We start from the raw sequence: 15,862 nt of genomic DNA, 5'->3' as shown, positions 1-15,862 counted from the left end.
ACCAAAAATCAAGCCAATCACACAAGCGCTCTAGGAGGAGTTCGAAAAAGTAGGTGTTCAATATAATTCAAAATGGCCGACAGGAAGTAGGTTTGACTCAGACATATTTGGTACAGTCGGACTCAGCATGAGCCAAGGAATAGATAGAGTGAAGTCTTATGTCATAGTGGCAATTTAATCAAATGACATAAAGATTTAAAAAAAATTTTTTTACATATCCTGACCACTAGGTGGCACCGTCCTAAAGATTTATAGGTGCGCTCAGAACATGTCACTGATGAACCATGCCAAATTTCGTAGCGATACGCCAATCTGTTTGTGAAATACTGAACTTAATGAGAAAATTCAAAATGGCCGATACCCAAAATGGCCGACCGAAAACCGTTTGGTATCGTTTGACTCGGCATGCCTCAAGGAATCTAACAAGACCACCTTCATGATTTTAGACTCAAGTTTAAAGTAGTTATAAGCAAAAATAGGCATTTTTCGAATCTCGTGACCACTAGGTGGCGCTGCGACGAAACGTTGCAGGCATCTTCAGGTCATGACTGTAATGACATATACCAAGTTTCGTGTCGATACAATAAAGTTTTGCGAAGATACGGCCTCACGTCCGTTTTGGCGTGCTCGCCGTCATATATGTTGTCAATTTATACGAGAACGCATTGGTCTATCAAAAAGCTTTTGATAACTTTTTGTCTTGGGTGTCTCTAGATGCTACATACCAAAGGACATGCAAATTGGACGAACGCTCTAGGAGGAGTTCGAAAAAGTAGGTTTTACGGAAAATTCAAAATGGCGGAAAGATTTGCATGACACAAATGACATCAATGTGTGCAATTGAATCATCATGAGCAAAGGATTCAGAGGAACCAAGAATTTAGTTTCTAGGACTCACGGGTCAGAAGTTATGAGCATGAACATAAGTGGACTTTTGGACTGTTGGTGGCGCTAGAGGGTTTGAGTCAGACACACCAATGTTGCTATAGTAACTTCTTAGACTGTCCTCTACATGTGTGCCAAAATTCACAACTTTCCTACGTACGGTTCTATGGGCTGCCATTGACTTCAATGGCGGAAGAGGAAGAATAATAATAATAATAAGAAAACTAACAATAACAATAGGTGTCTACGCCACTTCGTGGCTTGACCCCTAATAAGAAAACTAACAATAACAATAGGGTTCTACGCCCCTTCGGGGCTTGACCCCTAAATATAGCTGCAAGCAGCGATACCGGGGTCAAGCCAAACATGGCAATAAATGATTCATACGTGATAACTGTCATGATTTAAGATCTAAGTTTGCATTAGTTTTATGAAAAATAGCATTTTTTGTATGTTGAGACCACTAGGTGGCGCTTTGCCGAAACAATAGATGGTGCCTCAGGTCATGACTGTGATGACACATACCAAATTTAGTGTAAATACAATAAAGCGATACGGAGATATAGCCTTAAATGACTTGACCACTAGGGGGCACTGACCAAATAATAAATTGTGACTCAGGTCTTGATTGTGATGACACCTACCAAATTTGGTGTAAATACAATAAAGAGATGCAGAGATATAGCCTTAAATGACTTGACCACTAGGGGGCACTGACCAAAAAATAAATTGTGACTCAGGTCTTGATTGTGATGACATCCACCAAATTTGGTGTAAATACAATAAAGAGATGCAGAGATATAGCCTTAAATAACTTGACCACTAGGGGGCACTGACCAAAAAATAAATTGTGACTCAGGTCTTGATTGTGATGACACCCACCAAATTTGGTGTAAATACAATAAAGCGATACGGAGATATAGCCTTAAATGACTTGACCACTAGGGGGCACTGACCAAATAATAAATTGTGACTCAGGTCTTGATTGTGATGACACCTACCAAATTTGGTGTAAATACAATAAAGAGATGCAGAGATATAGCCTTAAATGACTTGACCACTAGGGGGCACTGACCAAAAAATAAATTGTGACTCAGGTCTTGATTGTGATGACATCCACCAAATTTGGTCTAAATACAATAAAGAGATGCAGAGATATAGCCTTAAATAACTTGACCACTAGGGGGCACTGACCAAAAAATAAATTGTGACTCAGGTCTTGATTGTGATGACACCCACCAAATTTGGTGTAAATACAATAAAGAGATGCAGAGATATAGCTTCAAATCTCTTGACCACTAGGGGGCACCGGAAAGTTTACAAGTCCTCCCAGAACATGTTGCTGATGAACCATACCAAGTTTCATAACAATACGTAATTGCGTTTCTGAAATACTTGAACTTAAAGAAAAATTCAAAATGGCCGACACACAAAATGGCCGACCAAAAACCATTTGGTATCGTTTGACTCGGCATGCCTCACGAAATCTAACAAGACCACTCTCATAATTTTACATTCAAGTTTGCAGTAGTTATAAGCAAAAATAGACATTTTTTATATCTCTTGACCAGTAGGGGGCAGTGTGACGAAATGGTGCATGCACCCTCAGGTCATCACTGTTATGACATATACCAAGTCTCATATTAATACACAAAAGTTTTGCGAAGATACAGGCTCAAACACATTTTGGTGTGCTCGCCCTCGCATTCTTTGATGCGTTATACGACAACAAATAGGTCTACCGAAAAGCTTTTGATAACTTTTTGTCTAGAGTGTCTCTAGATGATGCATACCAAAAATCAAGCCAATCACACGAGCGCTCTAGGAGGAGTTCGAAAAAGTAGGTGTTCAATATAATTCAAAATGGCCGACAGGAAGTAGGTTTGACTCAGACATATTTGGTACAGTCGGACTCAGCATGAGCCAAGGAATCAATAGAGTGAAGTCTTATGTCATAGTGGCAATTTAATCAAATGATATAAAGATTTTAAACAATTTATTTACATATCCTGACCACTAGGTGGCGCCGTCCTAAAGATTTATAGGTGCGCTCAGAACATGTCACTGATGAACCATGCCAAATTTCGTAGCGATACGCCATTCTGTTTGTGAAATACTGAACTTAATGAGAAAATTCAAAATGGCCGACACCCAAAATGGCCGACTGAAAACCGTTTGGTATCGTTTGACTCGGCATGCCTCAAGGAATCTAACAAGACCAACTTCATGATTTTAGACTCAAGTTTGAAGTAGTTATAAGCGAAAATAGGCATTTTTCGAATCTCGTGACCACTAGGTGGCGCTGTGACGAAACGTTGCAGGCACCCTCAGTTCATGACTGTAATGACATATACCAAGTTTCGTGTCGATACACCAAAGTGTTGCGAAGATACAGCCACACGTCTGTTTTGGCGTGCTCGCCGCCATATATGTTGTTAATTTATACGAGAACGCATTGGTCTATAAAAAAGCTTTTGATAACTTTTTGTCAGAGGTGTCTCTAGATGCTATATATCAAAGGACATGCAAATCGGACAAACGCTCTAGGAGGAGTTCGAAAAAGTAGGTTTTACGGAAAATTCAAAATGGCGGAAAGATGTGCATGACACAAATGACATCAATGTGTGCAATTGAATCAACATGAGCCAAGGATTCAGAGGAAACAAGAATTTAGTTTCTAGGACTCACGGGTCAGAAGTTATGAGCATGAACATAAGTGGACTTTTGGACTGTTGGTGGCGCTAGAGAGTTTGAGTTAGACACACCAAATTTGCTATAGTAACTTCTAAGACTGTCCTGTACATGTGTGCCAAATTTCATAACTTTCCTATGTACGGTTCTATGGGCTGCCATTGACTTCAATGGCGGAAGAGGAAGAATAATAATAATAATAAGAAAACTAACAATAACAATAGGGTTCTACGCCCCTTCGGGGCTTGACCCCTAATAATAATAAATATAGCTGCAAGCAGCAATGCCGGGGTCAAGCCAAAAAGGGCACAGAAGAAAGTAAAGTTGAATTCGGATGAGCACTTTAAAGAACCTAGGAAAATCTCTTGATTTCAGACTAAATAATATAACAGTTATCAGCAAAAAAGCTGTTTTCATTCAGTGTAATCTCTCCCTCTCTTCTCGAGGAGCATTGACAACCAGAACACTGAAAAAAACGTGTGTGGTGCTTTCAGTGGCAATTCTCAGCTCACAAAATGTTACATTGGTGTTAATGAATCAAAAGAGACCACCCCAATGTCTCTACGATGTTCTGATGCAGAATTATAGCTCTTGTTAAAAGGGTTGATAAGGTATCCTAATTGGTTGCTAAGGAGTTAATTGGCATGCACCAATGATCTCCAAGCCATGAAAGGAATAATACATGATGACCCAAGGTTTTAGATGTACTGTTGGAGTACTTTTAGGCAAAAATACCATATTTCTATCTCAAAACCAATAGGTGGCGCAATGACAAAGTTGTGCATGCAACCTTAGGTCATAAATGTGTTACATCTAGCTAGTTTTATGACTATACACTTTAGTTTAGTGAAGAAACAGTTGTATGACCATAGGGTGGCTTGATTTCAAAGGTTTTGTTCAATTATAAGGCCAACTAGTGGTGCAAGCATACAATTTTTTTTGTGTAGCCTCAGACTGTGGTTGTACATCAGCGTATCAAATATGGTGAAAAAATCTCTTTGCGTTACGAAGTTATAACCATTTATGTGTAAAAACTCAAAATTTCAAGGTAATTTTTCGTTTTTTGCATTTTTCGGTCATTTCTGATGAAAATTTTAATATAACGCCAATAGAACTTTTTGTTCAGAAGGTAATGCAATGTTCTTCCTATGGTGTTTTCGAGTCGATCGGAATAACGCTCGCAGAGATATTCGCACATGTTTTTTAAGTGCTATTTTGCTGCACAGGGCTAACCGTATGACGAAACCTGGCATGTTTGGTATCGTTGGACTCGACGACTACTCAGGACTCCAAAAAATCAAGTCCCGTGAAAATACTTTTATCGCAGCCAAAGTTATAGGCGTATAGAACATTCGTCTGGCCACTAGGTGGCGCTGCAACGAAACTGTGCATGCACCCTCAGTTCCTGACTGGCATCTCAAGTACCAAGTGTCGTGTCAATAGGCCTAAGTTTGGCGAAGATACAGCCTAAAATCTGTTATTGTGCGCTCTACCTAAAATTCGTTGACGCGCTATACGACAACGGATTGGTTTATCGAAATTCTTTTAATAACTTTTTGCCATGAGAGTCTCTAGATGCTGCATACCGATTTTTGAGGCAAACGGGCAAAAACTCTAGGACGAGTTCGCAAAAGTAGGTTTAACGAATAATTCAAAATGGCGGAAAAATTTTCATGACGGAAAATGACGTCATAGGGTCCTATCGAATCGTCTTGAGCCAAGGAATCAGAGGAAACAAGAATTTCATTTCTGGGACTTACGGTTCAGAAGTTATAAGACAAAACGTATGTGCAACTTTGGACTGTTGGTGGCGCTAGTGGGCTTGAGATAGAGACTCCAAATTTGCTGTGGATATTATTTGGACTGTCCTCTATCAGTGTGCCAAATTTCATAACTTTCCTATGTACGGTTCTATGGGCTACCATAGACCGCAATGGCGGAAGAAGAAAAATTTACTAACAGAAACAATTGCCAATATAGCTGCAAGCAGCAATGCCGGGGTCAAGCCAAAAAGGGCACATAAGAAAGTTGAATCCGGATGAGCAGTTTAAAGAACCTGGGAAAATTTCTTGATTTCAGACTAAATAATATAACAGTTATCAGCAAAAAAGCTGTGTTTTCATTCAGTGTCATCTCTCCCTCTCTTCTCGAGGAGCATTGACAACTAAAACACTGAAGAAAATGTGAGTGGTGCTTGCAGTGGCAATTCTCAGCTCACAAAATGTTACAGTGGTGTTTAATGAGTCAAAAGAGACCACCCCCATGTCTCTACGATGTTCTGATGCAGAGATATAGCGCTTGTTAAAAGGATTGATAAGGTACCCTAATTGGTTGCTAAGGAGTTAATTGGCATGCACCAATGATCTCCAAGCCATGAAAGGAATAATACATGATGACCCAAGATTTTAGATGTACTGTTGGAGTAGTTTTAGGCAAAAATACCATATTTCTATCTCAAAACCACTAGGTGGCGCAATGACAAAGTTGTGCATGCAACCTCAGTTCATAACTGTGTTACATCTAGCTAGTTTTATGACTATACACTTTAGTTTAGTGAAGAAATAGTTGTATGACCATAGGGCTTGCTTGATATGAAAGATTTTGTTCAATTATAGGGCCACCTAGTGGTTCAGGCATAAATTTTTTTTTGTGTAGCCTCAGACTGTGGTCGTACATCAGCGTATCAAATCTGGTGAAAAAATCTCTTTTCGTTGCAAAGTTATAACCATTTATGTGTAAAAAATGCAAAATTTAAAGGTAATTTTTCGTTTTTTGCATTTTTCGGCCATTTCTGATAAAAATTTTAATATAACGCCAATAGAACTTTTTGTTCAGAAGGTAACGCAATGTTCTTCCTATGGTGCTTTCGAGTCGATCGGAATAACGCTCGCCGAGATATTCGCGCATGTTTTTTAAGTGCTGTTTTGCTGCGCAGGGCTAACCGTAAGGCGAAATCTGGCATGTTTGGTATCGTTGGACTCGGCGACTATTCAGGACTCCTAAAAATCAAGTCCCGTCAAAATACGTTGATCACAGCAAAAGTTATAGGTGTAAAAAACATCTGTCTGGCCACTAGGTGGCGCTGCGACGAAACTGTGCATGCACACTCAGTTCCTGACTGGCATCACAAGTACCAAGTGTCGTGTCAATAGGCCTAAGTTTGACGAAGATACAGCCTAAAATCAGTTTTTTTGCGCTCTACGTAAAATTTGTGGACGCGCTATACGACAACGGATTGGTTTATCGAAATTCTTTTGATAACTTTTTGCCGTGAGGGTCTCTAGATCCTACATACCAATTTTCGTGGCAATCGGGTAAAAGCTCTAGGACGAGTTCGCAAAAGTAGGTTTTACGAATAATTCAAAATGGCGGAAAAATTTTCATGACGGAAAATGACGTCATAGGCTCTATTCGAATCGTCTTGAGCCAAGGAATCAGATGAAATAAGAATTTTGTTTCTAGGACCTACGGATCAGAAGTTATAAACAAAAACATAAGTGCAACTTTGGACTGTTGGTGGCGCTAGAGGGTTAGAGATAGAGACTCCAAATTTGCTGTGGGGACACATTTGACTGTCCTTTATCAGTGTGCCAAATTTCATAACTTTCCTACGTACGGTTCTATGGGCTGCCATTGACTTTCGGCGGAAGAACGAGGAAGAAAAATAATAATAATAATAATAAGAAAACTAACAATAACAATAGGGTTCTACGCCCCTTCGGGGCTTGACCCCTAATAATAATTATAAGAAAACTAACGGATACAATAGGGGTCTTCGCCCCTTCGGGGCTTGACCCCTAATGAGTTCCTTATCTAGATCAATTTTAGTAAAAACATATGTTGTGCGAAAGAACATCACGGTGCGATGCATATCTGGAAAAACAACTAATTAATGTGGTTCATATTTTAAAGTGTACACATTATGCTCTTTTTTGGTGTCTTGTTATAGACTTTAATCATTCAAGTATTTGTTGGACGTTGCTGTAGGGAGTGGGCGCGGAGCAGTTCATCAATATGATCTTTGGCTTGGACCCTTTGTGCTTTTCAGTAGAGAGGAAAGTCACAGTGACAAACCGGTTTTGTACTGGTACCAATGCAGCCCACGCGATGGGTGCAGTCAACTGGGTTTTTCTTACTATCATTTATTAAAATATCTTTTTTTTGTTTGCATCAGAATAAAAACTCATACAGCAACTTGAGGATGAGTAAATGAGGACAGAAATTTTATTTTTTTGGGTAAATCATCCCTTTAAAAGGTAAAATGTTGCAGACTGTTGCTTTTGAAAATAAGTGATTTGATTAAATACAACCCATCTGCCAAAACAGGGTGCAGCAGATGTTTAGGTCACTTGAGGGTAACCAGATGTTTCCTTTAAGTACTTTGTTTTGCTTGTTTGAAGCCTCAACCGTGATAAACTTTCATTCAGAGTCAGATGCTGCCATCATGTGGCAAAGAACTTCAAATGCAGAAATCTGGATGAATGTGGGGTTCTTAGATCTTTTCTGAAGTGAAATTAAAGCACATCTAGCCAAGTGCATTTTCAAAATTTCCATGTAAACATACAATTTTGTGCTAAAGGGCACCACGCCACTACTAGATGTGTTGCTTTTGTTAAGGTATAATCCACATATATTTAGTTTTCAGTCTTTTTATAAGAATACATCTAGAAAATACAAGAAATTTGTATGCGGTATTAATAAAAAATGAATAAATGATAAGCTAAGGTGTCAACTATTTATTAAAAGCAGGAACCTGCAGGCTCTCTTAAAGTTCCTGTAACGTCAGATAATCGGGATGCACGATCTTGACTTTTTCATTATTTTTTTATCAGGCAACAAACAAGAAAGTATACAATTTACATAAACAAGATGTTTATTTGGTATTTAACAGGCTAAACTGGGTTTTGGCTATTAAAAACAATAAGTGTAACCATCTTAAAAAACATTCGGCCCCACCAAATTTTCACATTTTGCTAGCAGTTCAATTTTACCTATTGTTCATTACTGACCAACACAAATATAAATTACGGATGCTCCGATCGATCTGCCACAGATCGGTATTGGCCAATAACAGCATTAAATGACTTGATCGTAATCGCTAAATTTGTCGAACTTGTGAACCGATCTTTCGGTGTACTTTTCTAACCGACACGCGCGCACAAATGCGTGTCTATTTAATTCTTACGGTAAAGACTGTGAAGTGTTGAATTTTCATTACTTTTAACAGACATATTCCAATTAAGACAATTAAAGTTCTCATTGCAGAAGAAATATTTGTTGTGCTAATTTATTTGATTCTTTATTAAAACAATACTATACCTAATTACTGCAAGTAATATAACAAAGGCAACATCTGTGGTATTACTTTATCTAGAAAAAATGTTAGTCAGTTACAGTCATCAAAGAGCTTGCATATCAGCTCGAAAAATCGGTATGATCGGTAAAATCGGCATTGGTATTGACCGATCACGAAGACATCAAATCGGTAATCGCTATCGGCTGCAAAAATCCTGATTGAAACATCCTAACATAAATTATATAAATTGATCTAATATAAGAAAAAAGTATCCAAATTAAATAAATTGATATATATATATATAACTTATTTTGGGGGGTATTTTGTTGGTTAAGTCTTTCTCCGTTGTCTTTAAAGGGATAGTTCACTTTAAAGGAACAGTATGTAAGAAATTTATATCAATTAATCATTAAATGGCCCTAAAATGTCACTAGACATTAAGAAATAATTTTCATTTCAAATACTTATATCACTCACAACAGCGGTCTGGCCAGGATATTGTCATTTAAAAAGTGGAGTTGCAGCCCTCAACTGATGTTTATGTTGTCGTTTGGTATATTGGCCACCAGCTGTGTGATTGCAGTACCAGTTTTAGCCACACGTTTTGTGATTGCAATACCAGTTTTGGCCACAATCCTACATACTGTTCCTTTAAAATAAAAATTCTGTCATCGTTTACGCATCCTCATGTTGTTCTAAACCTGTATGAATTTCTTTTTTCTGATGAACACAAAAGAAGATATTTTGAGAAATTGTGGTAAAACACAGCAGATGTGACCATTCACTTCGATAGTAGGAAAAAAATATTGGAAGTATTTTGATAAATGATGAAGAAAATATATTGATATTGATTAATTATGGTAAGCACACAATTGATGGTCCCCATTAAATTCCATCATATTTTTTATACCTACTATGGAAGTCAATGGTCACTATCTGCTGTGTGTTTACCATCATTTATCACAATATCTTCTTTTGTATTCATCAGAAAAAAGAAATTCATACAGGTTTAGAACAACATGAGGATGAGTAAATGATGACAGAATTTTCATTTTAAAGTGAACTATCCCTTTAAAGACAACGGAGAAAGACTTAACCAACAAAATGCCCCCCAAAAGAAGTTTGGTTACAAACATTCCCCAAAACATCATCAGACAGAGAAATTTATTAAGGTTTGAAACAACATGAGAAAATGATGACAGACTTTTCATTTTTGAAATATGAGATTAGGGAATATGATATTCACCTTAAAATCCACACAGATCTTGTGCGTGGGTTCCTCGGGCTCCGTCTCTCTTTCGGCAAAACCGTTGGCTAGAGCAGCAAGAACGCTGGGTGGAGTCTGTTCCTGAGGACTCTACAAAATGCAGGCACAAAGCAAGTTTTTAATGAGATGTTGGCTAAATAAGTACAGTTTTGATATCACCCGAGGCTTGTACAATCTAAATACCTTCTCTGTTTTCCTTCTGATGGGTGGAACCTTAGGGAAACCAGGCCTGCGATGTCGCACTCCTTCATCAAAAGCGTCCCCGATGAAGTCATCAAACGACACAAAATCTGTGGTGCATTAAATAAATTGAAAAGATTCAAGTAAAAACATGTAAACAAAGTTATGATCCCCATTAAAATCTTATTGCTGTTTTTATTAAAGGGCACATTTCACAAGACTTTTATAAAGATGTCAACTAAATCTTTGGTTTCCCCAGAGTACATACATATGTGAAGTTTTGCATCATAAAGATAATTTATTATAGCATTTTAAAATTGTCACTTTGTAGGTGTGAGCAAAAATGTGCCGTTTTGGGTGTGTCCTTTAACATGCAAATGAGCTGATCTCTGCACTAAATGACAGTGCTGTGGTTGGATAGTGCAGATTAAGGGGCGGTATTATCCCCTTTTGACATCACAAGGGGAACCCAATTTCAATGAGCTATTTTTTCACATGCTTGCAGTGAATGGTTTACCAAAACTAAGTTACTGGGGTGACATTTTCTAGGTTGATAGAAGCACTGAAGACCCAATTATAGCACTTAAACATGGAAAAAGTTAAAAACCCTTTAATAATGCATTATCAAATAATGTAAATTAAAACGATAAGCCCCAAGAAGCAGTGGGTTACCAGTGCATTTTATAACAGCTAAGGGGCGTTGTTAGGCACGAAGCAGAGTGCCTAAAACCCCCTTAGCTGTTATAAAATGCACTATAATCCCACTGCTTCGCGGGGGTTATTGCTTTTATAAAACGGTTACTTCATATGCATAACCTTCGCGGGATTTTATAAAATAAAACACAAATAAGCTGTAATTATATTAGTACAAATATTACTCTTCCGCCAAACAAAGTAGTTCCTCAGAATCAAGTGTAACTGAAACAGAGCGCAGTTCCCAACCAACACAGACGCAGAAAAGACACAATGAAAATATGATTTAAAGCTGTGGTGTTTATTTTATAAACCAACATTCATCTAATTCATACATTAACATTTATATCGTGCAGCTGTTGAAGTCATAATCAAATATGTTTGGAAGCAAATATATTTTAAGAGTGTGGTGTTTATTTTCATAAATCAGTACGCAGCAACAGTGGCACAGTGAATTACTTCTGTAATGCGGTCTGAACTGTGGGTTTACCGGGGTATTTTATCACGACTTAGAACGCGTTTCAACCAATCAGAATGAAGAACCAGACTTGCCGTTTTATAAAAGGTCTTATAGTGAGGTCTGACCTGCGTTGCGAAATCCAGGAGTTTTCCTGCGGCCGGGGGAGGTGGAGTTCGAGGCACCAATCCAATCGAAGTCGGAGTCGTAATCCAGCAGGTCGAAGTAGGAACGCGGTTTGACGTGTCGACGTGGCTGTTTGCGTACAGATGGGCTGTCGCCCAATGCGGTAGGAAACGTCCGCCCGATTCCATCTGCGCCCTCGCCATCCTCATTACTCGAGAGACCCGCACTGATGGATGGACGCCGCTTCTTCATGTTCCCTGCGAACGAAGATGCTCATAATAATCACACTTTTTTTTACATTTCATATGCGTTCTTATCATCACCCTTAATGCTTTCTTACCTTTTGGGGCCTTCCCACTCTGTCTCCGGGCTTTTCGCGCCTCAACCGCATCGCATCGCTTATATCTTTAAAATAAGATTAACCTTTTAAATACTTAAATTAAGAAATAAATTTGCACTCATTCTGACTTGAATAACGAATAATATTCTGCGTAGAATAATAATAAAACACTTACACGCAACACTGCCGCTTCGTGTTGGGGCCGCCAAATTTGGGTTTATCCAGGCAGTTTACGCACCTGCCACAGTCCTCCTCATGGTGGCAACCCTTACACTCACCACACCTTCGGTTTCGGCTCGCGAGCAGATGAGCTCTACTTTTGCGAAACTTCGGCGTTCTGTGTTCTTGTAATGCAGGGCTTTCTGGATCAGAGTGAGACTCAACACCTACCACAGTGACAGAAAACAGCACAACAAATCCTCAATGCATGATTAAAATAGATCTAGATAGCATCAACACAGTAGCTGTTTCAAAACCTATGTGAGATGTGACTGATCTGAAACATTCATTCTACATTGAACGAAACCTTTAAGGCAGAAAATTGCGTTCTTAATGTGAAGCGTACAGAAGACTTGACTCATTTAAGTTTAGTAGAGTTCGTCAATAGCATGTTGCAACTAGGGCTGCATAATATTATAATAACTTGATGAACAATGTGATGCACGATATGCGATAATGCTTCAATGAAGACTTCAAACTGGCAAATGTTATTTATAATCCCCTGAGTACGTGTGAAAACATGACCATGAGATTTCCATAATAAGAGCAGCTGTCATTTCTTGTAATACTCGCAATTAGGGATGTGCACTGTGACTTATTTAGCAGCTGCTTAAACAAAAATTTGGTAACTGACTAGTCTTAAAAATAAAATGTCCCCGGAGACCGTCCAAAAACCTGAATTTATAACGTGTGTTGTGTATAAATATGATCCATTCATTCATTCATTAACAGCCATCCCATCATTGCAGTTTAAATAAAAGGTACCACTTACACTGCTAAACATATTTGTAAACTAGTGAAGAATTGATCATTCGAACCCTTTGGGCATTATGTTTACTATAAATTACTTCATAAATGTATCTTTTCCCTTCAAAAGATAAACAAGTATTCACACTGCAGGGCTCCAGATTGCCCCCAAATGGTGGCATTTTGCCCCTTAAATTTGAGAGTGTGCCACTGAATTTTACATCCAGTCGCACATGTGCAACCAGTAAATTTGACCTTTTTTTCCAAAAGTGCACAATAAAATGTGACACTGAATTTGAAACAGCACATTTTAATTTCTGCATCTATCATCAAGTATTTATTAGTAATACAGTGGAAATTAGTAGAAATGTGAATATTTGGTTAGCATGTTGATTTACGGTGTGTGCCCCTAAATTTTCTGGTTGTGCCCCTAAAATTTTCAGTTGGGGGCCACTGTGCTCCTAGTGAAAAAAGTTAGTCTGGAGCCCTGCACTGAGATGGAGTCTTGGTAAAGTTACTTCTGTATCTGTACCAATCAAAATCTTTCAAACGTTTTTATGTAGTTGCTGTTAATTGCGGCTGATGGTACCTTTCTCTGCAGGTGTAGGGGATATGTCTGATCTCTCGTGCAGGGGTAGCGCGCTCAGTCGCGGGATGTCATCCGGGACTATGGCACGAGGTTGCCCCAAAACCACAGCTGCAGCCCTGCATACGTGTTTAATGCGCGGTCCTCCTCTGGCAGGCTCCTTTGGGAAAACATTACATGCACTCAATGAACAACTCACAAAAATGACTGTGACGACTGATGTCAGTAAATTAAGACTAACTTTGAAAGTGCATTCACTTCCAAGGAACCGATAAGACATTCATTAAGTAAACAGAAAAGGATATAAACTCACCTGCTCTAAAGGGGCATCAGTCTTGTCGGGACAGGCATTTTCACGCCGTTCCTTCGGTTTTCGTCTCTGCCTCTTTGTTGCTGTGATCCTACCTTCTGGCAAGAGCTAGCCAAAACAAGGCACGAAAAAACAAACTTATTATTAGCACTTCAATTAAATCCGACTTAAAATCACAGTCTGCGAACAAACTGGCTAAAGCTGCTGCGTGGGCAAGTATTGGGTTTTACTAAATATGGTTTTGGGTTCCTGGCACATACAGCACACGCCTATTGAAAGCTATTGAAAATGCATTTGTTTGAAAAGAAATGGACATAATAACAACACATTTATAGTGTAATGCACTTACCCCAGATGATTTCAGCTGTTTCTGCTGGTCTATTTTGATGAGTTGGACCTTGGCTTTCTTAAGGAGGTTGAACATGCGTTTGTTAGCTCCTGTAAGGCGAGGACGATGAGAGGCGACTTTCTCTTCAACGTCAACCGCGTTTTCAGCAGCTTCCTCAGAAGTCAGACTTTTAGATTCTGCAAGATGCAGTTTATCAAAGTCTAAGATCAGAAAAAAGGGTGAAAGCATTAGATTGATATCTAATTTTGCACCAAAACAGTTAAAGGAACAGTACTCCTGAAAATTAAAATGAGTTCCTACTTTACTCATCCTCATGCCATACAGATCACCACGATGAGTACAAATATGGGACAGGTCGATAACACTGAAACTCATTGGTTCTCCCATGTCTTGTACATAACTGTCATATTCATGTTTCATCATGAGACATGCAAGAACCAATGAGATTTGACGTAAAGTTATACGTATAGTTATCTTACTGCACTGATCTGCCATGTTGATATGCAATGTATCGATTGCTAAATAAGCTCAAAATATTAATGATTTTCTCTCATTAACATATAATTTTGCTTCAGGAGACAAATATGAACCCAGAGGTCATTTGGATGACTTCAATGATGGATATATTAGCTTTCTGCAGTTTCACTATGTGGAGTCCCACATAAGAAAACAACATGAATGTAATTTAATTAATGATGCGCCGATACTGAAATCTAATTACTTGGATACCGATAGGTTTGCTTTTTCTCCTTGTTTTAAATTATGTCGTGAAATCATAAAAGTGCAGAGCATAGAAACTGCAATTTTTGTTACAAGCAGCATTTCCATTACAAATTTGCACAAAACATGAGCGTTAGCAACGAAATCTCGATAAAAAACTATTGCGAAATGACGGCATTTCCATTAACCGATAGTATGCAACTGAAGTGTAGTTTATCCTCTCGTGAGAAGTCATTCTAAGCATCACGTCGACTGATTTTTAGGGATGCATCGATACCACTTTTTTGGAATACGAGTACGAGTACTTGCATTTCAGTACTTGCCGATACCGATACCGAGTACTTAATAAAAAACATGATTTAAATTTACAGGTAACAGCTTTAGTCATATAATTTAACAAAAAAAACAAGGGACTAGTTTTCCAGTTTGTTGTAAACTCTGCCTCTTTGGACAACACAAGAGGCATTAACCTCTTACACGCCGCTCAAACATAGACATTTCTCAGACCGTGGTATCGATCCCTGGTATCGGGGGACTTTTAACGAGTACGAGTACTTTAGAAAATGTGGTATCGAGGCCGATACCCGATACCAGTATCGGTGCATCCCTACTGATTTTGGTAGGTTTAATAATAACACATCCACCGCACTAGACATTATTTTTAACCGAGGGAAACGTAAGAGTATTTTCCAAACATTACTTCCAAGAAAAGTAAAAAAAGTTTCTTGGAGGAAAAGTACATTATTTACATTAAAAAAGATGCATTACCCAAACACTACTGGCAAGGAAAGCCTCTTATACTTGGGAGCAGACACATATTAAGGTATTTCTGGGAGGTTTAAACTAAAGATTTTGTGATTTGCATCAGGTGACTTTAAAGGAAAACACCACCGTTTTTCAATATTTACTATGTTGTTACCTCAACTTAGATAAATTAATGCACCCCTCTCGTGAATGTGTTAGCATTTAGCCTAGCCCCATTCATTCCTTAGGTTC

The 15,862-nt window shown here is 38.5% G+C and overlaps 2 protein-coding genes across 2 annotated transcripts in view; one reads left to right on the top strand and one right to left on the bottom strand.

Moving 5' to 3' along the window:
• Window positions 1-15,862, top strand: part of psenen (presenilin enhancer, gamma-secretase subunit) — a 141,223-nt gene that overhangs the window by 113,667 nt on the left and 11,694 nt on the right. The gene's annotated exons all lie outside the window — the stretch shown is intronic.
• Window positions 1-15,862, bottom strand: part of kmt2bb (lysine (K)-specific methyltransferase 2Bb) — a 74,194-nt gene that overhangs the window by 51,220 nt on the left and 7,112 nt on the right. The window contains exons 4-11 of the mRNA XM_073815566.1: window positions 14,147-14,346; window positions 13,801-13,905; window positions 13,491-13,647; window positions 12,111-12,321; window positions 11,936-12,000; window positions 11,598-11,852; window positions 10,323-10,429; window positions 10,119-10,229 (exon numbers count right to left, since the gene is read on the bottom strand). Coding sequence (XP_073671667.1) covers window positions 10,119-10,229; window positions 10,323-10,429; window positions 11,598-11,852; window positions 11,936-12,000; window positions 12,111-12,321; window positions 13,491-13,647; window positions 13,801-13,905; window positions 14,147-14,346 — 1,211 coding nt within the window. The remainder of the gene's footprint in view (window positions 1-10,118; window positions 10,230-10,322; window positions 10,430-11,597; window positions 11,853-11,935; window positions 12,001-12,110; window positions 12,322-13,490; window positions 13,648-13,800; window positions 13,906-14,146; window positions 14,347-15,862) is intronic.

The sequence above is a fragment of the Paramisgurnus dabryanus genome, chromosome 8, assembly GCF_030506205.2.
Source record: "Paramisgurnus dabryanus chromosome 8, PD_genome_1.1, whole genome shotgun sequence".
In the NCBI taxonomy this organism is placed as follows: Eukaryota; Metazoa; Chordata; class Actinopteri; order Cypriniformes; family Cobitidae; genus Paramisgurnus; species Paramisgurnus dabryanus.
The sequence above is the reverse complement of the archived record's forward strand: the minus strand, read 5'-3'. Positions and strand labels throughout refer to the sequence as shown.